Consider the following 25,965-nt stretch of genomic DNA (forward strand, 5'->3'; position numbering starts at 1 on the left):
GAGCGCCGCGAGGTCACGTGCTTTGCGGGCGGGCGGCGCCGGGATAAGATGGCGGGGTGCGGCGGATCGCTGTGCTGCTGCTGCCCGCAGTGCTGCGGAGAGCGGGAAAGCCGCACCCCTGAGGAGCTGGTACGGCTGCGGAGCCCTGCGTGTGTGCGGCCGCTCACCCTGTGGCTGTGCTTTGTCGCTAAGCCTCAGGTCGCGGAGTGCCTGAGGGCGGGCGGGCGTTGGGTGTTGCCATGGCGCTGGGCCCTGGGCGCCTCAGCCCGCCTCACCGTTGCCTGCTGTGCTGCCCTTCCTGCCGCTGAGATGTGAGCTGTAACGTAAAGCCCTGTGTGGAGTGGTGACGTGCTGGCACAGCTGTGTGGAGAAACAAGTGGCTCAGCATCCCTGGGGGAGTGCAGTGTGGGTGTGTGGCTCTGAGGGATGTGGGCTGGATGACCTTAGAGGGCTTGTCAAGGCTTAATGGTACTCTGGTTCTGCTCTGTAGTTGTGTGTTTATCTGATGTAAGTGATGTTTTCATAGCCTGTACCTTAGCTTTGTATGCAGTGATCCTCATTTTGGGATCTGCATTCATCCTGCTGATTATTTTTCATTTCACGTTGCCCTTTTGTTCTGTAGACAATCCTGGGAGAAACTCATGAAGAGGAAGATGAGATCCTTCCACGCAAAGACTATGAGGTGAGCAATAAGCATCAGCTTCCTAAATATCTCAAGTGCTGGAGTCGTGTCAGTGGGGCTGGTCTCCTTTTGCAGCAGTAGAACAAGGAGCAATGAGCCAAAATGAACACATCAAAGTTCTGTGTTAATGTAAGGAAGAACTTTACTGTTGAGTGATGGAGCAGTGGGGCAGGCTGCACACAGAGGTGATGGAGACTCCTTCTCTGGAATTACTCAAGATCTGTCTGCACGCTTTCTGTGTGACCTGTTGTAGAGAAAATGCTTTAGCAGAAAGTTGGACTTGATGATCTCCCTTCCAGCCCCTGCAGTGCTGTGATTCTGTGAAAGAACTGCACGCAGCTTTTGATCAGTTTGAGTCTGAAATGGGGCAAGAAGTCCAATTGCATCACTACAGCTAGATTTCCTTGGCACCACAGGAATGCCAAAAGCTGCTGCTCTTGCAAAGACCTGCTCTGCATTCATTGATATGGCATTTGTAGGTTAGAGCCCTGTGCTCTGAGTAGGTCTTGACCATCTGCTGCTTCAGTCAGATTCCTATTGAGAAAGAAGCAGATCTTTCCATCTACCTGGAAGGTAAGGTCCTGACTCTTACAGGAGGTTATTGGTTGTTAAGTGTCTGAATGGAGGCCCTGAGTTATTTAGAGGAGCTGCTGTCAGCATGGATGTCAGCAAGCTGTTACTGCTTGATGGAGCACCAACCTGTTACCCTTTGGCTCAAAACAGTAAAGCTGATACAGGTAGAAAGTAATGATACCTTGTGACTACAGTGGGACAGCTATTACTTTTAGCTTTCTCCTGTGATGAGGTTAAGAGCTGGTGCTGCCTATTGAGAATTTGTACCTGGCACTTCTGCTGTAACTAAAGATTAAGTCTGATGTTGCCCCTTGCACTGTCACATTGGAGGCGCCTAACAAAGCAAGGTCTAAATCTGTACGTTATGAATTCAAATTAAAGTTGTGTTAATCAGTTTATTTGTTTCCTATCCTGGTCTGCTCTTCTTGATTCTCACAGCTTGGCTCTACTGGAAATTCTTAAACAAAGTTGCTTACAGAAGTTTTGCCTCCCACGCTCGTTTGCAAAACAAGCTTTGGGGAAGTAATGACTTCTGTAATCTTTAACAAGGTCACTGTGGGCAGATTCTTGCACAGTCTATAGCGGCTGATGTTCTTAGGTTGACCTTTTGGCTTTCTTCCAGAGCTTGGATTACGATCGCTGTATCAATGACCCATACTTGGAAGTTTTGGAGAGCATGGACAACAAGGTAGGAACTTGTTTGTTTCAGCTTTTAGTATCTTGAGAGCTAAAGCTGTAGAAAGTTTTCTGATCTCTGTATGTTCCTTTGACTAGGCTCGTTTATTTATTTATTTTTTAATCCTATTTCTAAACAGAAAGCCCGAAACTATGAAGCAGTGAAATGGGTGATGGTTTTTGCCATTGGAGTCTGCACGGGACTGGTAAGGATCATGCTGTTTGGGAAGAGATCAGCAGGAATAAGTTAGAAGTCAATGGCAAAGGAGGGAAGCTGAGTAAATATTTACGTTCATGAAGTGGAGAACTTCCTGGCTGGAGGTGGCTTTTGGGAATTAAAGCACAGTGTTGATGCATTATATTCCAGGAGAGCTTTTTTCTTCCAGATGTTGCTGTGTTTTCTCTGCAAAGTATTCAGACAAATTCTTTAACTTTGCAGAACTTGTCCAAAGTGAGCACTTAATCAAACAGAATGCCAGTTTACAGTCGAGCTGTGTTTATGTTTGGCAGTGTAGACTTTACTGTATGTGCCTGAAAATCGGCTTTTCTGAGTGTATGCCTCAGTTAAACATCAGCTTTCTTCTGTACCCCAATGTAAGTTGTAGGTGTTAAGAATGCTACCAGATTAATGCTCTGAAGTGGAATAATCCTGGGATGGATCTGTCTCAGAACAAGGGAGGCACTGAATTTAAGCTTCCCAAGTTACTTTGCTCTGAATACTTACTCTGCATTCTTCATCTTCTGTCCTCTCACGTGTGTGTATTCCTGGTAGGGCTTGCTAGAGGCTGGTCTTTGTTGCTTGCATGTAGTGATTTCTGATGACAGGTCTGTCGTCTTTTTCATAGGTGGGCCTCTTTGTGGATTTCTTTGTACGGCTCTTCACCCAGCTCAAGTTCCGGGTTGTACAAAGCTGTATCTTTTACCTGATGGTTGGAGTCCTGTTGGACTCAAGTGACCCTTTTCTTGCCATGTTTTGCTAAGAGCAGCTGATTCTTTTAGACTTTTGCCATCGGTCACATTGTTGATTAATCAGGTTTTAATTTGCCTGTGTTGTTCAGCCCTTGAAACCAAGAAAGTAGTTTCAGAATCAGTATGTGGGCAAAAGCTGATCTCTGAAAGATCGAGTTGTTTCCCTTCCTCATAGCTCACCCTTGAGCTCTGGTTGGGTGATGGGCTCTCTGACGAGTGGTCATCTGCTCTGCCTGGAGTTGGAAGCACAAGTTTGGCTCTTGGTGCCAGCCAACACCGAATGATTGTGTGTTGATGGGAAGAATGTTGTTGCTTTCCTTGACCCTCCATGCAGCGGTGGAAGAATGCACTGAGAAAGGCTGTCTTGCCTTGTCTTTACTGGAGCTGCTGGGGTTCAACTTGACCTTTGTTTTTCTTGCAAGTCTTCTAGTCCTGATCCAGGTAAGACTTAAGACTGTACTGCACTTCGTACATTCTTCCTTTTCTCTCACATGGGTTCTAGGTAGGAAACTTCCTTCCTGCCCACAGCCCAAGGCAACCAACTAACTTTACAGTGCCGTTTGATTTAGCTAAGTAATGTCTCTTGATCCCTGCTGTGCCCTCTGACTGAGGTGGGGTGACAACTGAGATGTTGTCAGTCAGCTTTGACATCAGTGCAGCACAGCATCAGTGTTTCCTTTCTGCAGCCTGTGGCAGCTGGATCAGGAATTCCTGAAATTAAGTGCTACCTCAATGGGGTAAAAGTTCCAGGGGTTGTGCGGCTCCGGACGGTGGTGTGCAAAGCTGTGGGAGTGCTCTTCAGTGTAGCAGGAGGTAAGAAGGGCTGTGATGTCTTGTTGGGGCAAGGAATCACTGAAGGGAGAGAAACGAAGGGGAGGGTGCAGGAGGCTTCTCTGTCTTTCTGGTGAAATGATTTTGATGGGCTAGTTGTGAGAGTCAGTAAGACAGAAGGGATGGAACTGTTAAGGGAACAGGTGCTCTTCTAGGTGGGTTAGCAAGAGGCATCTCTCTCTAAGAGGGAGATGTGAGAATTCTTCAGAACACATTACCTGGAGCAGTCTGAAGGAGGCTGTGTTGTAAGCAGCAGGGCTCACAGTAACCTGGGGAGTTCAGAGTCATTGAAGGAGTAGTCGTAGAATATTTCTGCCTGATTGCCAAGTCTGTTCACAAATCTTTGTGGGGCACAAAGGGTTCAACAGCTCCCTTTCCCTTGAGAGGAGCCTGGACTCAGCTTAGGTATTGGAAACTACTTCTGTACCTTATGGCCTGGTACAGAGGAGCTGTGTCATGGGACACACGGTGGGAGTGGTGAGATGATCTGTCCTGGTACTGTCAGCAAGGAAGAGGGCAGGAAATATGCTGACTACTTTTAGTGAGTACTGTTGGTGATAGGTGGATGGTTGGACTGGATGATCTTGAAGGTCTTTTCCAACCTTGGTGATTCTGTGTGACTTATCAATCTTATTTTTCCAGGTCTTTTTGTTGGGAAGGAAGGTCCAATGATCCACAGTGGTGCTGTCGTGGGTGCTGGTTTGCCCCAGGTTAGTGCTGGCCTGGGCAGAAAATCATTCTGTTCTCCAAGACATTGATTAGGGACCAGCAGTCCACACCACTGCTTTGTAAGAGTACTGTGAGTAGTAAGTTTCTATCACCTGTATTTCTGAATCTTTACTTTCTTTATAGTTCCAGAGCATCTCACTGAGGAAGATCCAGTTTAACTTCCCATATTTCCGCAGTGACAGGTACTGTCTGCAGGATGAGGAGAAGAGGGAAAGGGGAGGGAGGGGCGAATTGAGCAGACTTCCTTGGGAGAAGGGTGGCTGCCTGAGATGAAATCAGTCACTTGTGTTTTTTCTGCAGCCTCATTCTGCAGTAAGACAGCAGCAGGATAAGTAAAGTGACTCTTCACTGCTGTCCTTAAGGGATCCCAGCTCTGATCTCCATGTTCACCAATGTTCTTTCATGCTGCTCAGCAAATCTCTACCTACTTAAAACCTTTAATCTGAATAGTTAAATGGTTTCATTGTTGGTAACAAGCTCAGTTATGCACCCTCTAAAACCAAGATAGGCTCCAGAGAAGGCAGGTGTGAAATGTGAATAAAAACTTGCCCTTCCCTCTCTGGAATTCTTCCAGGTGATGCTGGAGCACCATGGTGTGGGATGTTTCCTTGTGTACTCAGCAGTCACGTAGCACCACGGTGCTTTGCTCTGTATTGGTGCTCTAGAAAAAGAGCATGGTGCTGCAGCAGCTTGCTGATCAAATGGTGTTGTTCTCCATGGCCAGTACTTCTCCCAGCTGCTACTCATGTATCCCCAGGATATATCGATAAATGGGGACTGTTCCTTATTTTGTACAATCTATAAGCACATTCACAGCTCTCTGCTGCTAAACTGGTGTTCTTTTCCTCTTCAGGGATAAAAGGGACTTTGTATCTGCTGGAGCAGCTGCAGGGGTTGCAGCTGCCTTTGGAGCCCCAATTGGGGGTACTCTTTTCAGCCTGGAAGAAGGTTCCTCCTTCTGGAACCAAGGGCTTACATGGAAAGTGGTAAGTAGTGCCTGGCGCTCTCTGTATGTCTCCTCCTTGAGCTGGACCTTGAAGAGAACTTGTCTGTGAGGGCATTCACGTTATCCTGTGTCTCGTCCTGAGCCCGCCTGGTAGGGGAGAGATTGCTTTCTCTATCAGTGCCCCAGAATTAATACAGATCAAGGGCAGAGAGTAATCTGGTACTATCCAGAACTACGAGACAGCTTTGTAGGTGGCATAGTTTTCTCAGGTACATGAGAGAAATGGCTTTTATGCATGGGCCTTTGCAGCCCGTTTCTGTGAGAGCAGAGTAAGCAGGTGCTGAATTTCTTTCTGCTGTCCTGTGCCTTGGGGAGCTGTACTGCAGCAACACCCTGTGCATTCTACTTGGGGGTTTTTCTGCCCACAGTGTTTAGTTTTGTGAAGTTGACAGTTTTTCTAACGGTGTGTCGTATCTCATTATGTTTTTGGTGTTCCTTACACAAAATGCCCTGTTGGTGGGATTCAGTTAGTCTGCTGTTTCTCAGCAGGGATAAGAGGAGCCAGGGATTTGCTAACATGGCAGCTCTATCAAAGCCAATGAAGACCTCAATTCCCCCTCTAAACAAGCTGTGTTAGTGCCTTGTAATTGTTTTTTAACTGTAAATTACTGTATCTGATTTAAAAAAAAAAAAAAAAAAAAAAAAAATGCTGGAGGAATTACTGGGTGACATTCCTAACTCTTCTTATGTGGGAGGCCAGACCAGTTGATTATAGTAGTGCCTTCTAAGCCTGCTCTCTTTTGGAGCAGGAAATGGGCACCCTCAGTAGGACAGTTTCCATAAAGGTTCTGATGCACCTTTCTCCAGCCATAAGTGCCAAGGAGGGGCTGACTGTGCCAGTTCTAATTCTGATTAATTAATTTCTTTCCATGTATTAACTTCCTTAGCTTTTCTGTTCCATGGCTGCCACCTTCACCCTGAATTTCTTCCGCTCTGGGATTCAGTTTGGGAGTTGGGGGTCTTTTCAGCTCCCTGGTCTGCTCAACTTTGGAGAGTTTAAGGTAAGATTTAGGGGTGTGTGTGTCTGTGTGTCTGTGTGTCTGTGTGTCTGTGTGTCTGTGTGTCTGTGTGTGTTTGAGGGTAGTTACGTTTAGCAGCAGCACACTGATAGCCTAACACAGGATTGCTCACTATGGCAGTGGCAGGAAATTACAGCTACTAATGGGTTTCTTATGCTTTGTTGCACAGTGTTCTGAGTCTGATAAAAAGTGCCACCTCTGGACAGCTGTGGACTTGGGCTTCTTCATTCTGATGGGGATTGTAGGAGGCCTTCTTGGAGCCACTTTCAACTGTCTAAACAAGAGGCTTGCAAAGTACCGCATGCGGAACGTGCATCCCAAACCAAAGCTTGTCAGGTATTTGCTCTCTCTTGAGCTTGTGCAGCTGTTCTCATGTGTGCTCATCATCCCAAAGCAAGTGCATCAATTTAGAGGGCTGGAGGAAAAGCTGGATGTATTCATATTGAAATCACAAAATGAAGTATCTATAGAACTTCAGAGATGAACACCAAAAATGAATTGTTATGCTCTATCACTGTTTCTGTAATTACTAGGGTGAGGTAACAAAAGCTGGGATCTCCTTATATGGGCTGTGAAGGGGGCTCTCGTGTTTATAGCTGAGCAAAATAGAGCTTCATCCCCATGCAGGATTCTTCTGTATCTTGTCCAAACAGATGTAGAAAGAGTAGATTGTTATCTTGTGTGGTTGAAACCACAATTAATCTGCCTGTGGCATTTAGAGAGTTGCCATGCTGTTCCGGAAGCTGACTGCTGTAGGCAGTGTTCTTAAATGAGAAGCCCAGGTTTAGAGGGGAAAAGGAAAAGGTATTTCAGTAGCTGGGAGGGAGGTAGGAGAGACTGTGCATCAACCTGTCCAGTGTGTCTAGACAGGATAGTCATCTGTGCTGTAAGGATACAGAGAACATCGTTTCCATGTGAACAGCATCATCACTGAACTCTTCCCTGTGGCTTTTTATATGTGACTGCGTGTTCTGAGAACAGAAATAGCTCCTTTAAGGGGCAGGAAATTAAAAAAGGGAGCTAATGCAATCCTGGCCACCAAGTCATAATTCAGCCTGGCTTGCAGGCTCCCCTGTTTTCAAGTATTAAGCTGTGGTGTCTGCTTCTTCCTATTTCAGAGTCAGATGCCACGCTGGGCTATGGGTCTTTGTGTGGCTTCAGTGTGTGTTTTCTGCTGTGTGATTGCAGAGTCTTGGAGAGCCTGCTTGTGTCGCTGACTACAACCGTCGTCGTCTTTGTGGCCTCCATGGTCCTGGGGGAATGTCGGCAGATGTCTTCCACCAGTCATGCTGGCAATGACACTTTGAGTACACAGGTGAGGAATCTTCCGTGATTCCATGTTTGTTGTCTTCATATTCACCCATCAGAGGACCACGGGCAAGTGATGAGCTCCTGATGTCATGCAGTACCTACAGAAAATTTGAATGAAAGCTTATGGGCAGTTGCAGAACCTGAAGGTAATAATGAAAGCTGCAGTTTGTGCTTTTGTAGTTTGGCAAATATGCTCACGCTGTGAATCAGCCTATTGATGGTGCAGGCCTAATGTCTGCCACTGTTGTTTTGGTCTGATCATCTCAAATTGTGTGCTGAGAGCCCTGTACAGAAGGGTAACTCTCATTCTACACAGTAGCTGACATAGTAGGGGGTAGATTTTAACTCTTCATATTCTTTGTGTTCTTCATCAGGGTATGTCAGAAGATGTGAATTCAAGCATCAAAACATTCTTCTGCCCAAATGAAACCTATAATGACATGGCCACTCTCTTCTTCAACCCTCAGGAGTCAGCTATCCTCCAGCTCTTCCATCAAGATGGTGAGTAGCTAGCAGGCAGTGCCTTGTGCTATTCTTAGGGTTCAGAGTTTCATCTTGCTTGAAAACAGTATTGTCGCAAGAACCATAAAGCTAAAAGCATCTTCAAGCTCAGGGGGCTGCTGGTGCAGCAGAGTAAAGACCTCTCCATGAAAAGAAAGGCCTGCTTTTCCTTCTTCTCTGCTTACTCGCTGTCTTCACGTGTGTTTGAACTGTGAGACTGTTGTGAGATGGGTCTGCTGTGAGCCGAGGGGCGGATGATGGAAGACTGCTATCTGTTCCACAGGCCTTTTCCCCTTTAGTCATGATTATTCTTGTGTTGCAGGTACTTTCAGCCCAGTCACACTCTCCTTGTTCTTCCTTCTCTATTTCTTACTCTCCTGCTGGACATACGGGATCTCTGTGCCCAGTGGTCTTTTTGTGCCATCACTGCTTTGTGGGGCTGCCTTCGGACGCCTGGTCGCCAACCTCCTCAAAAGGTGCATTGAATGTGTGTGAGAGCTGTGCTGCAGGAGCATGCTGAGCTCTCAGTCAGGTTATTCTAATCTCAGGGCTCTTTGTTTTCCCCTAGCTATATTGGCTTGGATCACATCTACTCAGGAACCTTCGCACTGATTGGGGCAGCAGCGTTCCTGGGAGGGGTGGTCCGGATGACAATTAGCCTGACTGTAATCTTAATTGAATCCACCAATGAAATCACCTATGGGCTCCCAATAATGATCACCCTCATGGTGAGTCTTAGCTCTGGCTTCTCGAGCATGTGCCAGCCCTGAATCTCTCTCCTTCCCATGGCCACCTTGAGCCAAGAAGTCTTTTACTGGGAGCAACAACTCAGTAAGCCTTCTGTTTGCTCCACAGGTAGCCAAATGGACAGGAGACTTTTTCAACAAAGGAATCTATGACATCCATGTGAACTTGAGAGGAGTGCCTCTTCTGGAGTGGGAAACAGAGGTGGAAATGGATAAGTAAGGCTGCTACTCTTGGCAGGGCTGTGGGTTAGAGTTTGTCTTAGAAACATTGCTCAGAAAGGAATGTTGTAATGGGAGGATGTTGCTGCGTGTCCAACAAACCTGGCTGCATCAACTGCTGTGAGAGGAGCTGGAAGTTGTGCATCAGGCCTGAGCAGGAAATAGGTGCTAGCACCCTTGGTGAGGAGGGTTGGACAGGTGGAGATCTGAGGAGCAGATGAGATGCATGCAGCAATCGTGGATTTTTCTGTTTCCTCAGACTACGAGCCAGTGACATCATGGAACCCAACCTGACCTATGTGTACCCCCACACCCGGATCCAGTCCCTCGTTAGCATCCTGCGCACAACTGTTCATCATGCCTTCCCTGTTGTGACTGAGAACCGGGGCAACGAGAGGGAGTTCATGAAGGGAAATCAGCTGATCAGCAACAACATCAAATTCAAGGTAAGAAGCTGCTTCTTCAGTATGTGGAAGAATAAAGTGTTTGGTTGTGCAGGTGGAAGACCCCTTCCTTTGTCAGTGCAGACTTCACACCGGACACGAGCACCTACCGAAATACAAAGTCTTCAGAAATGCAGTTTCATTCCATTCCCCTGATCACGACAGAGGCAGAACAGAGGGCTGCATTTCTAGAAGCAAAAGCGAAGAAGGGTTCCTTTTAAGTAACCAGTTCAGGATAGACATGGAAAAATTCTGGATTCAGCACTGAAGTATTGAATCCACATTTGAGACTGATAATAATTGCCTAAATGCTTCTCGTTCACATAAGGAGGATGGGGGAAACATAAACTTAAGGTTGCAGTGACTAATGTGGTGTACCGTGCTCTAGCAAAAAGGGTGCCTGACTTCCTAAGCAAACAGTTTGTAGTCACTCTTTGACAATTATTGAGCTGCTCAGTGAATATCTCAACACTGCTGTGCACAGAAATCCAGCATTCTCACCCGAGCTGGAGAGCAGCGCAAACGGAGTCAGTCCATGAAATCCTATCCTTCGAGTGAGCTGCGCAACATGTGTGATGAGCACATAACGACAGAGGAGCCACCAGAAAAGGAGGATTTGCTGCAGCAAATGCTAGAGAGAAGGTGAGATCATGAAGGTTTGGCAACTGGGTGTTTCTATACAGTCCCCATTACTTCATATGCTGGAGGAAGCAGTATCAGCATCCGTGTTTTTTACAACTGTTGTTAGGACTCATTAGGCAGTGCTGGAACCTGCACTGAGTCCTAGGATAGTAGTTTGATGCTGACTGGCCTTTTAATTTAAATTTCCATCAAGTACCCACACAGAAATGCTACCTGGAGAGGATGGACTACCTGGGGAAATGCCTTTGCTGTAGAAATTGATGCCTTATTTTCTGCAAAAAACCTGAGAGCTCAGTGAAGCTCTTTCCTCCCAAAAGAGGAGCTAATGAATTTCTTCTGTAGTTCTTGATACCACCTTTCTGGTAACTAGGCTGAGTCGCTAGGCATGTATTGCAGTTGTTTCCAAGCAGAAGCCCAGTGTGGTTAATCAGTTTCTAACCTAGTGATTGTGACATGTATGGGTGGAGTTACACACTGACATCCCACCAGGTACTTCAGCTTTTATTAGAATCTGTGTAATTTGGCACTGAAAATTGCTTTAGTAGGAAGCGAACTTAAACTGATAGTTAGGAGGCTATTTCCATTCTGCTGGTGTAATGCTCTTTCCATGGTAATAGCATCTGACCCTTGTCTGAAGAAATGATTTGCTTGTCCCTAGCAAGAATCCCTGAAATATTCTGGAGAAGGTTGCGAAGACCAGAAATAGCTGTTGTTTTGGAGGTAGGGATGTGTGTTTCTCCTTATGTTCAGGCAACTTACTACATGCATTTATTCACAGATACACTCCTTACCCCAACCTGTATCCTGACCAGTCTCCCAGCGAGGAGTGGACCATGGAGGAACGTTTCAGACCTTTGACCTTCCATGGCTTGATCTTGCGCTCGCAGCTGGTCACCCTCCTTGTCAGGGGTGTTTGTTACTCCGAGAGCCAGTCAGTGAGTCTTCCTAATCTAGAACTGTAGCAAAGACATCTCTGCCCTCAGAGCTGGGGACAATACTTACGGGCAGACGAGTATTTTACCTATTTTTACATCTTACATGTAAGGAAAGAGAACAGCTACTGTATTTGGGGTGAAGAAAATTGGCTCATGCGAGTTTTTGTTGCGTGAAAGTGCAAGTGAAACTGGGAATGGAGAGTAGATCTTAAAATACAAGGAGGGCAACCAGCAGCATATACTGTGTGTTCTTGCTGCCAACAAGCCAAGCTTTTACCAGGAGATTTTCAGCTATTGCTGAAATCGTTATGAGCATTTGTGTTTGGGGCCCAGTTTCCACAATCCTGTTTTGTTCCTTCCCACGTGTTCATAGAATCACAGAATCTTTGGAGTTGGAAAGGGCCCTTAAAGGTCAACTAGTCCAACTCTCCTGCAGTGAACACCTACAGCTCGATCAGGTGCTCAGAACCCCATTCATCCTGACTTGGGAGTCCAATCCTTAGAGATATTCAATCCATGCCAGTGCTTCACTGTTATTGTTTAAAACAAAAACAAAACACACACTTCTTCCTTGTATCCAATCTAAATCTCCTCTGCTCTAGTTGGAAGCCATTTTCCCCTTGTCCCATTACTACAGACCCTGCTAAAGAGTCTGTCCCCTTCTTAAATACTGACAGGTCCTGGAGCCTTCTTTTCTCCATGCTGCACAGCCCCAGCTCCTAACCTGTCCATGCAGGGAGGTGTTCCATTTTTGTGGTCCTCCTTTGGGCACGCTCCAACAGGTCCACGTGTCTCTGTTTTGAGGATTCCACATCTGGACACAATACTCCAGGTGAGGTCTCACCAGTGCAGAGCAGAGGGGAAGGATCACCTCCCTCAACCTGCTGGCTGTGCTTCTTTTGATGCTGCCCATGACATGGTTGGCTTTCTGGGCTGTGTGGGCACACTGCTGCCTTACATCCAGCTTGCCAGTACCCTCAAGTCCTTTTCAACCAGGTTGTATCAGAGTTTGGAGAGCATATCCATTACTCTGTTTGTATGGGTTTACTGAGATGAGCAACTAGGAGGAATGCTTTTAGAGAAGGCATTTTTATGTGGGCAGAGGAGGAAGGCAGTCTGAATAAGCGTAGGGCATTGAGAAGCATTGTTAGCTGTGCTTGCTTGCAGGCTGTGAACTACGTGGGAAGGTGGCAGCTTGATTCAGTGGCATTTGTTTTAATTGCAGAGTGCAAGTCAGCCTCGTCTGTCTCATGCAGAAATGTCAGAGGATTATCCCCGCTATCCAGATATCCATGACCTGGACCTCACATTGCTGAACCCTCGCATGATAGTGGTAAGAGATGCACTGCAATGTGACAATGCTTCCTGATAAACATTGAGAGCTGTTTTAAGCCTTTAAGAAGAGCTAAGAGTACAGTTGAGTCCAACCTTCTGTGCAGTGGCCAACATCACATGCTTTTCATGCATTCATCCAGCCTTGTTTACAAGTGGGAGCATCATTGTGGACCTACATTTATCCTGCTTAGAGGATTTATGCAGCATTAAGCTTTTCTTAAGATTATGGGTTAAAACCAATTGTGACAAATGAGGTTTCTGAAAATGAAACAACTTTGTAGAGAAATAGAATACTCCCATAGGTGGATATGCTGTCTAGAGATCAGAAAGTTGGAGGGGCTGCAGCAATTGCTTCTTAGTGATTTCCAGAAGTACTGAAAATGCCTTCTGTAAATAATACCCTGTTTTTTCTTTCTTAGGATGTCACCCCCTACATGAACCCGTCACCCTTTGCTGTTTCTCCAAACACTCATGTATCTCAAGTCTTTAACTTGTTTAGGACAATGGGGCTCAGACATTTACCAGTTGTGAACGCAGTTGGAGAGGTAAGTCCTTATCTCAGTTTTGTCTCTGTTAAACAAGGAAGCAGGTTTGTGGGTTTTTTTGTTGTTTTTTTGCAATGCTTTCACCTTTAAGAGAGTTAAGATCTGTTTTAATGTCATTATTCAAGACCAAAAGTAGAATTTCCCATATGGTGGGACAGGAGGTTTTCCTGTTGGACAGGAGCTTGCATCCTGTTCTTACTTGTAGGGACAGCAGAAAAAATTGTGCTTGTTTCACCATAGTTGTCTCTCTGCCATCTACAGTGTGCAGGAGTAGTCAGTAGGTGTCAGTAACTTCCTATAAGCATAATGAGAAGGTGTTTCCCTTAAGCCTGAACAGGGAGGCAAAATCCTGATGATAATAGCCAGAACTGGTCTGTCCAAATGAGACAGCAGTGCTGTCTTTGCCTTTGGGTGTTCCTAATAGCTACCCTAAGTAACTTGTTGGAAAACATGTGCTGTAAACTCATTCCACATTTAATACAAGATACTCCTGCAGTACCAGAGAGCAACCCAGCTCTGAACTCTCACTGTGTAAAATTACTGAGCTGTTTCATTGGCTGAGATGTGTAGTTTGACTGTTTCCCAGCAGTCTGGCAGAGAAGGCCCCTTTGGTGACCTGCTAGTCGTTGACAGTCAGTGTGCATTCACCACTTTGCTTATTTTACTGCTTCATCTTCAGAGCTTCTTAGAATTTCTTGTGAGCAATCTGCCATCCTGTCACATGGCAAACAAGAGATGTCTCTAATGAAGCCATGTGAGACAGCTTTGACATTTCCAGTAGCTTTCCCTTTATAAGCAGCGGTGCCTATTGCTATGTCCAGACACAGCAGGAGCTAAGCTATCCATTCGGGTGTCATTAAAGCAGTGTACCTTGCCTGTAGATGTGTGCTTCAAGAAGGGTCTGTAGGTTTGGAACTACTATGCACATCCCTTAGTCTGTGATACTGACACGTCTTTCTTTTCTTTTTTTCTTCCTCTTTAAGATTGTTGGCATAATCACTCGGCACAACCTGACCCACGAATTCCTGCAGGCGAGGCTGAGACAACACTATCAGACCATTTGATGCCCCTGCCCATCCTGCCCCACTGCTGGTGTGGCTGCCTCCCTCTTCCAAGCCCGCACACGCGCTTGCATTCTGCTTGGACCCCACAAGGCCCAGGACTGGCCATTTGGCTTCTCACACGCATATCAAGCCTGGGGAGCTGGGAAACATCTTGCTAGCCAGAGAATTAGAGGAACTGCTTGAGCCCAGAGCTACTGACTAGTCTCAGGCACTTGGTTTGACCACTCTTCATCCAGGTTTTTTATGTTCCTGTGCCCTTGCCTTTCATCAGGTGTTGTCCCAGCAGTATACGTTCTGCTGTTTTGGTTTGGTTTATTTTTGAGGCTTGGATGAAAGAACCATCTAGCACCACCGTACCCTGTGCAGAGAACTGCAGTATCTTTTCCTTGTCCTCCTGTGCATCTCCCTTCTCCTCTTCCTCTCTTGTTCCTGCAACTTTTGCCTTACTTGTGTAAGAGGGGAATAGCTGTTAAGGCTGAGAGGAGATAATGAAGTTATCAAATTGCTGCTTTGGAAGATGGCTTTTCTGAAAAGCAGCATAAACAGCCAACTCTCTGGAAATGCACATCACTTTGTGGGTGCTCTCAATTTCTCATATTTTTTCCACCCTTGCCTCCATTTTTTTTTTTTCCCCCCTAATTTTTCTACTCTTCCCATGGGAGAGTGTCCTTTCTGTAATGTTTTTTGACAACAGCTGACTTTGAGATCATTTTGGAAAATCGTGAGTTCAAAACAGTTTAATTCTAGTTACTGCCTGGACTATAAATATTTAATACACTTACAGAGCATCTCAGAGAAGGGAGATTTCTTTTTCCCTCTTAGCTGTTGCTACCATTATCTCCCTGCAAGAGATGCTCCTAAGGTACGTTGTGGCACTCAACTTTGTCACCACTTGACACTCCTGCATTTATAGGTACTGTGTTCTTGTAGTGACCCAGCAGGGAGAGCCAGGGACACCTTTCCAATACAGCTACAGACCAGCTATAACTCTGTAGTGAGAGGAGCTGGTGTAACTTGAGGCTGCCGTGCAGGAGGGATACTTGGTGCTGGTGTCTGGCAGTTAGGGCTGCACAGCAGGTTGTTAAGTGAGGCTGTCTGGCTCTGAAAATGATTGGAATGACATTTGTAACTGCAACAGCCAAATGTCTGTAAGGGTGAAAACAGCATTTAAAAGCCAGTTGCAGCCAGTTCACTGCTTTAGCAGGTACCATCCTGGCCAGCACCTGTATTGTTCCAGCAGGCACCTGCCTTTTTGAGTTTTGCATGCAGATAACTGTGGGTGGGAAGCCAACGTTGTGCCTCCAGGGGTTGCAGAGTTGATTATCTTGATAAAGCACAGAGCATTCTCTCAGCCAAGAGACTGGGCTAAATAATGTGTCCCAGGAAAGCTTCTGCACAGTCTCTGAACACTCCTTTTAACCTGTTGTCTGCCATAAGGACCTAGTGAGGTGAGAGATGCAGCAGAAAGAAATTGGCCGTTATTTTATGTTCTGAAATAAGGAATTCATGTATGTTGAAGCTTTACCTGACCGAGCCTGAAGAAATGGTGACCTTTCCTTACATGTCTAAACACTAAACATACATCTGTTAGAGCAGCCTTTTGACTTTGTGGAGGCTAATTGTTGCAGGGCAGTGCTCTGTAAGCTGCTGCAGGCAAGGCCAGGAGGTTTTGTGTTCAGGGCACCAGCTGTAGTCTTCAGATGGCTCTTCAAGTCACAGGAGCTCCTTAGATGATGGTGTTGTCTTTGCAGTCTGGGTATCTGAGGCACAGATACATTCTCTGGCTGTGCTTGCAAGAAAGATGGTCAAGTCATGGGATGCACTTGATTTTTGTCCTGCAGATGAGAGATGGGTTGTGAAACAAAGTGTTGAGGCAGAATTGGCCCTTGTCTTACGGAGCATAGCACAGCTCTGCTGGAAGGATTTTTATCAAAGCTGTTCATAAGCACTTAAATTTTTTTTTTAACTTTTATTTTTTAATTCCCAGGACCATTTATTAGCTATGGCTGCTTTCCAGGGTTGATTAAAAAAGGCACCTACACTAAAGAGCAGAAACTGATCTGTTCTTTTCTCTTTCTTAACTGTGGAGCTTGTAGCAACAGCTCTTGTCTCCTCCACTGAAAGCAGTTCTGCTGGCTTCTGAATGCGTTGGGTCCATTTCAGGTAAGGCAAGCAAGCTCTTAAACTTCCTAGACTGAAGAAAGGTGTTTTCCTGCAGCCAGTACCCATCTTGTGCCTTCAATATCAACTCCTTAGCTGGGGCAGATGTAGCATTGTTCTTAGACCATGCAAGCTGGTATTGGCTTCTGCTGTTGACTTCCAAGTTGTTTCGCTGTGTGTGGAATAAGGTGGTTTTCTCTGGATGAACTGCAGTTGCTTTTTGAAATTTGTTTTTTCCCTGAAAACTGGTCTTGCACTAAGCTACCCTGAGAAACTTCCAGCACTCCCTGAAGCTGAATTATTTAAAATATGCTTCTGCTACCTTTCCTTTCATTCAAAGGATTTGTGCTCAAGCTGTTACAATCCCATACTGTCAGAGAAGCTCTCAAGGAGTGCCCTGTGTGTCTCCATGGCAAATCCTTTTCTTCTTGCTCATGTTGAGTGATTGTGTGGAAGGTTTTCTTTCATTCCCTGCACCTGAATCTGAAGTCCTTAATTGCCACGAGCTGGTTCCCTCCTGCTTTATTTCTCTACACAAGTTGCAGCAGATGATGTAGCTGCAGAATTTCCTCCCCTCGAGGCCTGGAGTTCGTCTTGCTTAAATCACCAGGCGAAAAATCTTGCCAAAGTTTGTTTGAGGACCAACTGCATCCTCGTGAGAAAGTTCAGTCAGCTGTCAGCACTGTCTGCCCTGCCTGCACATCTCTCTGATTCAAACCTTCCTGCTGCAAAGCGTGCCCGTTTCACCCAGTCAGTACAGAAGTCTTAACTAATGATAGCAGGTGACTCCCAGCTTTTTTTGAGGAGAAATCTGAGTGTGCACTCACTGGTTGCATGACTTGCAGGAGGGGAATTGCAAGTTATGTGATGTTTGGAGATGCAGCATTTCATCTCTGCCTAAATAAACCACTCGTGTTCTCACACTTTGCCACTCACTGCATTTCTTTCTAACAAGACCCTCACTGCTTTTCTTCTGGTTAGTTGGTGGTTTACCAAGGCATCTACTTTTAGCATAGGTGCCTATAACCTGTTACTCAAAACAACACTAAAGGATTAGGAACCAAGAACTGGATTAGTATTTATGGCAGAAGTTTGGGGTAATGTGGGGCACCTGCCTCATGGTTTCCTGTGCAGTGTTAATTAACTGTGAGCCATTCCAGTGGTAGCAACTTACCTTTCCGTTTGTTTCTTTTTGCACTGTTTTTGTTATGAAATGATGTAAGCTAATTCCATGGTGTATATAAATTGTATTATTATTTTTTAAATTTGTATGAACTCATTTTTATTTGAACGGTGGCACTTGGGAAGTGTTTGTGTAACCATATGTCGTGAACCCATGACTCCATAACATGTCTAAGAGTAAAATGTTTGTGTGTCTCCTTCAGCACTTCAAGGCCTTTTGATGTTTCTAGTGTTGTCTTATTTTTGCTCTTTGTTGTAATAAAACTGATAGAACGTGGAAATACCCACGATCATGATTGGAGGTAGTGGAGTAGTTGCTGTCTATGAGCTATCTGGATCTAAGTTTATGCAGAAGATGCCCTGAGGCTAGACAGAAATGGGAATTCTTATAAACCTTTACGTTGCAACCACTCTTGCTCTTTATTCTCTCAGAAAAGGTGTTTAAAAGGCAGAAATGAACAGATGTTTGATAAGGAGCTGCATTGTGCATACTGCTAGAAGTGACTGCTGCTTTTCTCACTTGGGAACTCTTGCTTTCCACTCTCCTCCACATAACCCGTGTTCAGAGTGCAATATTGCACCTCTTGTTTCACAGACGATATCTCCGTATGAATCTTAATTTCATGTTTAGCTCCTGTTTGTGAGCATACAGCCAAGAAGTTGTGGCAAATTTTGATCTTTCATCACTTGCTTATAGTCTAAAAACGTCAGTACAGTCCTTGAGCACAGTTTAAGTACTTGACCTAGAAGCTCACTGCCTTTCCATGCTTGATTTTCTTCCTCGTGCTGCTGTGGTATGCAGGATGCACGTAACAGCTCTTACACGAGGTCAGCCATGATAGGCATGGCCTGAAATGGGTGAAAGCTTCTGTTGGGAGGGGATAGCAGATCCTGCTGTGGGCTCTAAATAAGTGATGTGATCTTCTTAAGGTGCCTTCCTAGGAAGGAATCAGGAGGAGAGTCAGCAAAATAGTAAGGGAGGAAAATGCCTCAACCCTTGCTCATAATGCAGTAACACAGAAGGAAATGAGAGACATTGATTGTCTTAAAACCCATGCATATCAATACTGCCTTAGTATAGCAGTAAATAAAGGAGGTAACAGGCTGCCACTCATTTGTCTGCTTTCTCTCCCAGAGCGCACACACAAAGAAGAGATTTCTGGTCATGTTTTCAGGAGCAGCTTGTCAGCTTGGTGTGATATCAACCTTCTTGCAGAAAATACAAGCAGTGACGCTTCTTGTTGAAGAACAGCACTTGTTATTTGTTTTATCAGGGGTGATAGAGGTGGTTATGAGAAAAGCTGTGCAATAAGTTCATGCTTAAGGCAAGCTGCTTCATATTTAGCTTTAAGTCCCTTTTTACCAAGATTTATAGGCTCATCAATTAAACCATGTGTTACAGTCCCTGTCTATGTAACAGAAGTCAGTGTTGTTCAATTTCTTTGCTGGCAACATACAAACCACCATCTTCAGCAGGTTTGTATATGTGTAGAGTTGTGTGTCATGCAGTGCATACATAGAAAGAAATAGGATGGCCACCCCAGGCTTTCATTGCATTTCGTGAGAGGATGAAGGTGCTCTTCTTGTCCAAGGTTCTGAAGTGTGTTTCAGCAGTGCGCTGGGATGCACTCAAGCCTCTGTAGCATCCACTGTAGAGTGTAAGAGTTCTTTCACAGCTGCCATGAGCTGGCAGCAAGTTGCCCCCCTTCACCATCTCAGGAGTGAGGGGTATCGGTTCAGTTTCAATGAGATTTAGATGTTGCTGTGTGTATGATCAAGGTGTCCCCTTCTCCAGGCTATTTCAGAGCTACAGAAAGAAAAGGATGAGTCAAGGAGCCTGGTACCCACTTGTGTAGGTGAATGTAGGAAACGGCACTGTGCTGAAGATCTCACAGCTGTAACAGAGAAGGCAAGACAGCACAGAGAGCCTTGCTGACTCACCCAGCATCTCCTTGCTGCTTATACCTGAGAGCATCTCTGTGGGATGCCCAGCTTTACAGATTGATCTGATCTTTCTTTTTTTTTCCTTCCTGATTCCCAACATAAAAAGCCTTTCTCAGTACTTTGTCTTTAAAGAATAAAAATAAAAGAAATTCCCTCTCCTCACAACTCTGCTTCTTTTTCTATGCAGGATTTTGCTGGTTCTCTGAGACATCAAGTGGGAGATAGGAAGGGAAAGTCTGACATGCTTTCTTTGCACATAAAAGACCCCAAACTCTGATTACAGGTGTAAGCTGCTGCTTTCTTTGGAAATATCACTTGGTGATAGAATCTGCTGTGAGGAAAACAGAATTTATGTGTGATACAGCCTTTTGTTCATAATGAGCTGTACTGCTGGGAGGGGGGCAGGTGTGCCTGTGACTTCATTCATTCACAGATTCAGCGCACCAGTTGTACCACTTCCTTTCATTTTGTTCAGATAGGATGACAGGAGGAGAGGGCTCAGATGGTTATTACAAGTGATCAGTAAGAAGAATCCAAGACGGCAGCAGTTTCTGAGGGCCAGCAATGATGTGTGAGAGCTCCCTTCTGTGACCTTAAAGCTTCTTCCTGCCTTGTTTTGTTCATGTTTTTTCTTCCTTCTCCTTACTGTGAGGCTGTAATCTTGAGCCCCCCACCTCTTTCTACTTGTGCTGATGGCTGGAATAGCACTTAAAGAACGAAGCCCATTGTGTTCTTTCTCTCACTCTGTTGAAGGATTGGGTATTAGAGACAGCAGAAGGTTTAAAGTTGGTTGTCCACTAGCTCTCACTGGAATGGCAATGGTACAACCCTAGCAGGGAATGACAGTCCTGGGACACCTGCTGCAGGGCACGCTCAGTTCATTTTGAGGCTTCATGATCAAAAAGTGTGAGTGTAAGAACCCCAGACCAACTGAACTGCTTTCCCAAATGAGGCTGTATGGTGTGTATGAAGCACACCTGTGTCATTACTGCATTTCCAAGTTCAAAGGAAAGAAAGCTGCTCAATAATGTACCACCGGTCAGGGTTACTGCCAGAAGCTGTTACAAAGAAAGGATGAAGTGTGGCGTTGCAGGAGGTGGCAAATGTCACTGGAGCCTGGCAGAGAGTGCTGGGCTGGTCCTCCTCTGATCTCACTGGGATGTTCCTTCCTTTGCACGGTAGCACTTGGGTACATCTTCTGTACTGTGCATCATCTACTGTGCTGTTGGTGAAGGTTTGTGAAGCGCTCCGACGCCCAACAGCATGGAGGAGGGCTGGATTTCAGAGCTGTCCTGAGCTCGGTGCTGAACAGTTGCGTGTAACGTCGCTGTTATCTGCATTTGCCATCAGCTCTTGCTTTGCAGCAAAAGCTTGTCCCAGAGGCATCCTATTTCTGAATTGTTTACCATTACAAGGTACGCTGGCTCCTTGTCTCAGCTCTGACTCATAGCACAGCTGCTAGAGCAAAACTGAAGTGCTTGGGTGTGTGGCCGCTGGCCTATTTCCTACACTGTTATCAGTACCTTCTGCAAACCTTGCCTTTCCTTAGGGGCATTTTCTCTGGAAGGCATGTCTGTAGGTGTGAAGACAGTAGGAATACATTAATCTTTGGTTCATGCTCTCACAGCAGACTGGTGTTGTTTATTTCTTCTCTCATGCAGTTCCTCCTTTGTCTCCAAAAAGTTCTGCCAGGATTAGTTTCCAAAATGCACAGGCACTGAAAGGCAGATCCTCTACAAACCTGAAGAAAGCCTCCTCATGTTTAGATGTGGATTCATGCAAGACTGACTGCTGCTGTAAGAGAGCACATCCCAGTTAGAAGGAATTGCTGCATCCTTTCATGGCTGGCACGTGCAGCTGTGCAAATTACTGCAATGAAAACAGCAGAAAGAAATAAAGAGTCATCAGGTGTCAGCTTCTGTCTGCACGAAGGGGAAATACTGCCGTGTGGATTTAGCACCTTCTGTTGCATACAGGAAAACAGGACCCTCCTTTGGATGTTTGAGCCATGAGCCCAACCACAGGTTGCTGGGAAGAGGAGTTCAGCTTTCAGGTGCCCTTGCTTTCTCCATACGGAGTGGGTTGTTTTTGTCTTATGCTTGTTTGGGACTGTCTGTTCCCTTTTCTGTGGTAGCTCTGCTTCTCCTTGGGTGAGATGCTCTTTGCACATAGAGCTGATCAGTGCTGAGTTTCTCTCATTCAGCTTTTCCAGGTGCTCTTTCCTGCACTCAATCCTATTCTGACCTGTCTGCACGATTTCCCCAGGGGAGGTTTATAGCTCAGTGTGTTTATGGGAGTAGCACTAAAAATCTAGCCACAGAGATGCTTTTTTCCTAAATTGCCAGCTCTCAATTAAGCTCTCCCAGGCTGCAGGGTCTATTAACATGCTGTCTGCAAGCCAATACAGACCTGTTCCACCGGGAACTGGCTTGCTCTTAATACTGGACCCACCTGGCTTTGGGTCAGGCAGTGCCAACTCTTCTTGCCATTTTTAGCACTGAGCTCTTGAGTGTTTTGTGCCCTGGGGAGCTGAAAGGGAGGGATAATTTGTGGGGCCTTGATGCATCCGTGCAAGTTTTGCTTGACTGGGTAAAATTCAGCTCCAGTAAGGGCCGTTAATGTTACAGCATGAGGATTGGTTTTACCTCCTTTTATAGCAGCGTGTGGGAAGTCAGGCATGCAGGCGTGTTGTTAGCACTCCAAGTTCACTACAGCTGTGGTTTCTGAGAGCTGTTGTCAACAACTGGCATGGCACTGGCACCTTGCCTGTCCCAAGTATCATTCCTCTTCGGATAGACTTCATTGATGGGTGTATGTGCCCTTTCACCAGTTGAGTCCATCCTGCTATGATCTTACACTCTGAATGAGCTTTCCTGGGTGCTCCAGTAATGAATGCTGGAAACAAAACTCTAACTTGATCCTCGCCATAACCCAGTTTCTGGTGGTGCACGGACTCGCAGGATAGTTGTGTAGAGTCTGAGTTCAATGCTTTTGATCCCAAGGGGATCTTTAGGATGCTAAGTGAATGGTTCTGGCAATCTAAACCTATGGGGAGGATGTGGATTCAGATTATAGGTGTGAGATCCAGCTACAAAAGTTTAAATGAGTAGTATTCCTGTCAGTCGTGTTCAGAACTGTGTGACTCCCAGAAAGGAATAAGTGTTATGCACAAAATGCTCGTAACTGAAGTGATCCCACCTGCTTTCAGTACTGTGATAGCATTCATGCCCTCTGAGAAGCATCAAGAAGCACTGAGCATCAGCAGCTCAACCACATGCAGAGTGAGACAAGACACAGTCAATGACGTATCTTTCTGTTGGTGCTTATAGCCTTTATTTGGTCAGTGCTAGAAAGCATATACAATGAATTCCCTTTCCTCCCTCTAGTTAGCTTCTAACTTGTGGAGTTTTGCTTCAATTTTTACTTCTTTTCTTGTAAATTTTGCTCACATGAGGGATGTGTGGCAGTGGAGTGGCAGCTGCGTTGACTGAGTAATCTGTATCAGCAAAAGGACTTTCTTGTTACTGAAACTACATCTACTGTTGTGGGTCTTCCAGTGTTGAGCAAGCTTTTTTTTTTTTTTTTTTTTTTTTTTCTCCTGCTCATCTGTTATAATTTCTTAGTGTAGAGAGCAAAAATGTAGGGAAAAACTCATTCTCATTTTCCCAGCTTCATATTTTCTTGGTCTTGTGTAAGTGAGATCCAGCCTTGTGGGTACCAGAGTACCAATAAAACGTAGGCTTTTGACTTTAGGAAAATACAAGAAATTTTAATGCAACAGACAGGAGAGAGGTTCCAGCATAGATATCTTATGTGTTAGTTTTATTTAAAGATGGTCTCACGGTGCCAGAGTAAGAAATGTTATTAAGAAAAAGAGAGAGAGAGAGATCAAATAAATAAATAAATAAATAAATAAAAATAGGAATAACTTTCTGTTGACGAGCTTTCATCTTGGGAGGAACGGGTTCTGCGAAGCATTCTTCAGGGTGAAGTGGTCCTAATTCTTCCTGGAACCTGCAAACCGAACACACAGTAAGTGGTACTGGAATCTTTCTACCTATGCCACCACTGTCAGCAGCGCTTTCATCCGTCTGATCAATAAACGTGAAGTTTATTTTGGAAAAAATTTGGAAAAAAATTAAAGATTAGACTAAAATGAGCTCCTTGTTACTCAAAGTGTTTAACGATTTCTTATTGTTAAAGATTTTAATGAAACCTTGCTCCTCCCTTGCTGCAAAAACATAAATGCAGTCCGCCTTTTCACCAGAATGGCTTGAGTTGGACTCACCATTGCAACCCATTCCACTCAGGGAGCCAATCCTATCGATTCTTCTGCCGAAGCAGCCAGAATCTCTCATCATCCGGGGCATCTGCACCCCCCTCAGTCTCTTGAGGAAGGGGTTCCTGTAGGACAGAGGAGTGTTGGATCTTAGATTGGGTTCAGCCTTCTGCTCATCGTTGTCATCTATGAGTTCTGGTGGAATCTCCTCTTGGGTTTGGGGCTCTTGCAGGTCAGGATTGGACTCCAGAGCTTCAATCAGTGCAAACTTATCCTCCAGTCTCTCCAGAAGAGCCTATAAGAGAAGGATTCATTTCATAAGACTCCTGGTTTCATGCGTTTATTAGCTCTTCCACTCATCTGACTGAATTTGTCTGTGGTTCTGCAGCCACCTTTAAGTACTCCCTGGTTGGATTCCAGAGATGCTGGTGGTTCGTGAGCTCTGTCCTCTGTGTTAAATCCCTGTTTACATTAATTCCACCTATCTGTAGCTGTAGCTGAGAGGTTACAAGCTGTCTGCCAAAGAAGTGCCACAGTCCCACTGGCAAGCATAGAAGAGCTTTTGGCACAGAAACAGAACAAGAGATGCCTCTCAACCCCGCAATAGTCCACGATTTCAAAGTACTTCCGAACCCATAGTGACTCCCATGCTCTCAGAAGTTGCCTGCAATGCTGCTGGTCATCTGTTGTCTCTCTCTTCTTATTTTGACTAAAGTCTGCTCATCTTTAACCCCCAGTTATTGCAGTGGACATCACTATGAGAAGCTCCTGGTGTTTTCCACTAATCTCTACTCTAGGTATTCTAAGATTTCTGCTCCTTAAAGCAATGTGCATCTCCTTAAAAATATCTGTATGAAAAAGTTGTCTGCTGTCTCACCTTCTGGGTACCATTCTCCATAATTTTTAAAGCTTTGAATAATAGGGAACCTGCTCAAGGACAGCTCATCCTTCATCATCATCGAAGAATCAAATTGCCCATCTCTGAAAGTGGGCTAGAGAGGAGTGAACCTCATGGCTTGCTTGAGGGTGAATGCATTTGGAAGCCACTCTTTTCAGCTGGAGACAGAGGAGCCTGGGGGCACGAGGCAGTTTTAGCTTTGGCTGACACTGTCCTAATCATTTTAGGGAGTTGGTTCTCAGGATATGATGCTGGCTACTGGGCCAGTCCAAAGAAATGCTTGAGTTGTCAGGTTTGGTCTTTAAAGACAGAATCTTAAGTTTCTATCATTCCCCAAGCTATTGTAATAAGTCTCTAAGTCTCGCTCATTAAAGTAAGCCTGTGGTAATTTTACAGCTCCAGAGTCTTTTCTGGCTGTGTCACAGTTACGTGATCATACTGTTCCTCTCGGTTTGCACAAGTAATACACCTTCTAGAAGATTGACTTTGAGTGCTCTGCTTTACCTCTTCACCTCCCATCCGCATGCAGCTCTTCTCTCTTAAATCCACAAACCCAAAGCAGTAGGGCTGCCCTGGCCCACTATACCTGCCTCTTAATGGGATAAGCCCACTTGAAAGTTTTCTATTGTTTTTATTGGGATGCCATGATGCATTGCTATGTTTTTTCTCTGGGATATTGCTGTAATTCGTTAAGAAACTCAAAACGAGGCTATTGCTTAAGAGAAGGGTGAAAACCCAAAGCAGCCATCTCACGGCATAGGAATTCTGTTTCTCATTGCCACCCAGCAGCTTGGGTGATCCCAGCACTGGAGGGTATTGCCCTACAAAGCTTCTCTGCACTCCTGTGAAGAACTGGGACTTTGACCACTACATACAATTGCTAACGTAGCTATCTGACCATACAAAAGAAAGGCAAAAGCACAGTTGCACACACTTCTAAACCCCCAGGAAGTTTAACCTATTAAAAGCAAAGAGTCATCTCACCTCCATGCTGGCCAGTTCTTTGGCAGGGCTGAGGTTGTAGATGGGGTTGGCCCTGCTGGGCTGCAGCTGGACAAGAAGCAGCAAGAGGAAACAACAGGAAAATGAGCCTCTAGTGTCCATGGCGCTGGGTTCGTTGGGAATAGGGGAGGTTCAAGCTGTTTCTTCTGAGATGGCTCTTCAGGTCTCTCTCTTCTTTCTCCTATCCTCTCTCTTTCGAAGCTTGTCTTTTATATGGTTTGGTGTGATCTCTGCTTCCTGGGTTATCAGGGGATTTATCTGGGGCACATTCCAGT

The 25,965-nt window shown here is 45.3% G+C and overlaps 2 protein-coding genes across 3 annotated transcripts; one reads left to right on the forward strand and one right to left on the reverse strand.

The window, feature by feature from the left end:
• Window positions 1–33: 33 nt before the first annotated feature.
• On the forward strand, window positions 34–17,775 carry CLCN6 (chloride voltage-gated channel 6). Of its 2 annotated transcripts, XM_042883019.1 has the most exons (23): window positions 34–129; window positions 623–682; window positions 1,878–1,943; window positions 2,071–2,136; window positions 2,776–2,842; window positions 3,234–3,340; window positions 3,586–3,712; window positions 4,373–4,440; window positions 4,583–4,641; window positions 5,313–5,445; window positions 6,353–6,466; window positions 6,654–6,820; window positions 7,673–7,799; window positions 8,170–8,296; window positions 8,619–8,772; window positions 8,865–9,024; window positions 9,152–9,258; window positions 9,521–9,707; window positions 10,189–10,346; window positions 11,125–11,281; window positions 12,507–12,614; window positions 13,036–13,161; window positions 14,145–17,775. In XM_042883019.1, exons 1-23 carry the CDS (start codon window positions 49–51, stop codon window positions 14,223–14,225), a joined length of 2,607 nt encoding a protein of 868 aa, XP_042738953.1. In that variant the 5' UTR covers window positions 34–48; the 3' UTR covers window positions 14,226–17,775. The 2 variants fall into 2 exon arrangements, with proteins under 2 accessions (XP_042738953.1, XP_042738954.1); XM_042883020.1 differs by lacking the exon at window positions 8,619–8,772 and having other exon boundaries at window positions 8,262–8,296.
• A 5,042-nt stretch (window positions 17,776–22,817) lies between these two features.
• LOC122186405 (natriuretic peptides A) lies at window positions 22,818–25,893 on the reverse strand. The gene is made up of 3 exons (XM_042883026.1): window positions 25,673–25,893; window positions 23,800–24,085; window positions 22,818–23,525 (listed from the first exon to the last, which is right to left on the reverse strand). Exons 1-3 carry the CDS (start codon window positions 25,790–25,792, stop codon window positions 23,509–23,511), a joined length of 423 nt encoding a protein of 140 aa, XP_042738960.1. The 5' UTR covers window positions 25,793–25,893; the 3' UTR covers window positions 22,818–23,508.
• Between the last annotated feature and the right edge of the window lie 72 nt (window positions 25,894–25,965).

Source organism: Lagopus leucura, unplaced genomic scaffold, assembly GCF_019238085.1.
Source record: "Lagopus leucura isolate 7727_CA_CO unplaced genomic scaffold, USGS_WTPT01 Super-Scaffold_100037, whole genome shotgun sequence".
NCBI classification, from domain to species: Eukaryota; Metazoa; Chordata; class Aves; order Galliformes; family Phasianidae; genus Lagopus; species Lagopus leucura.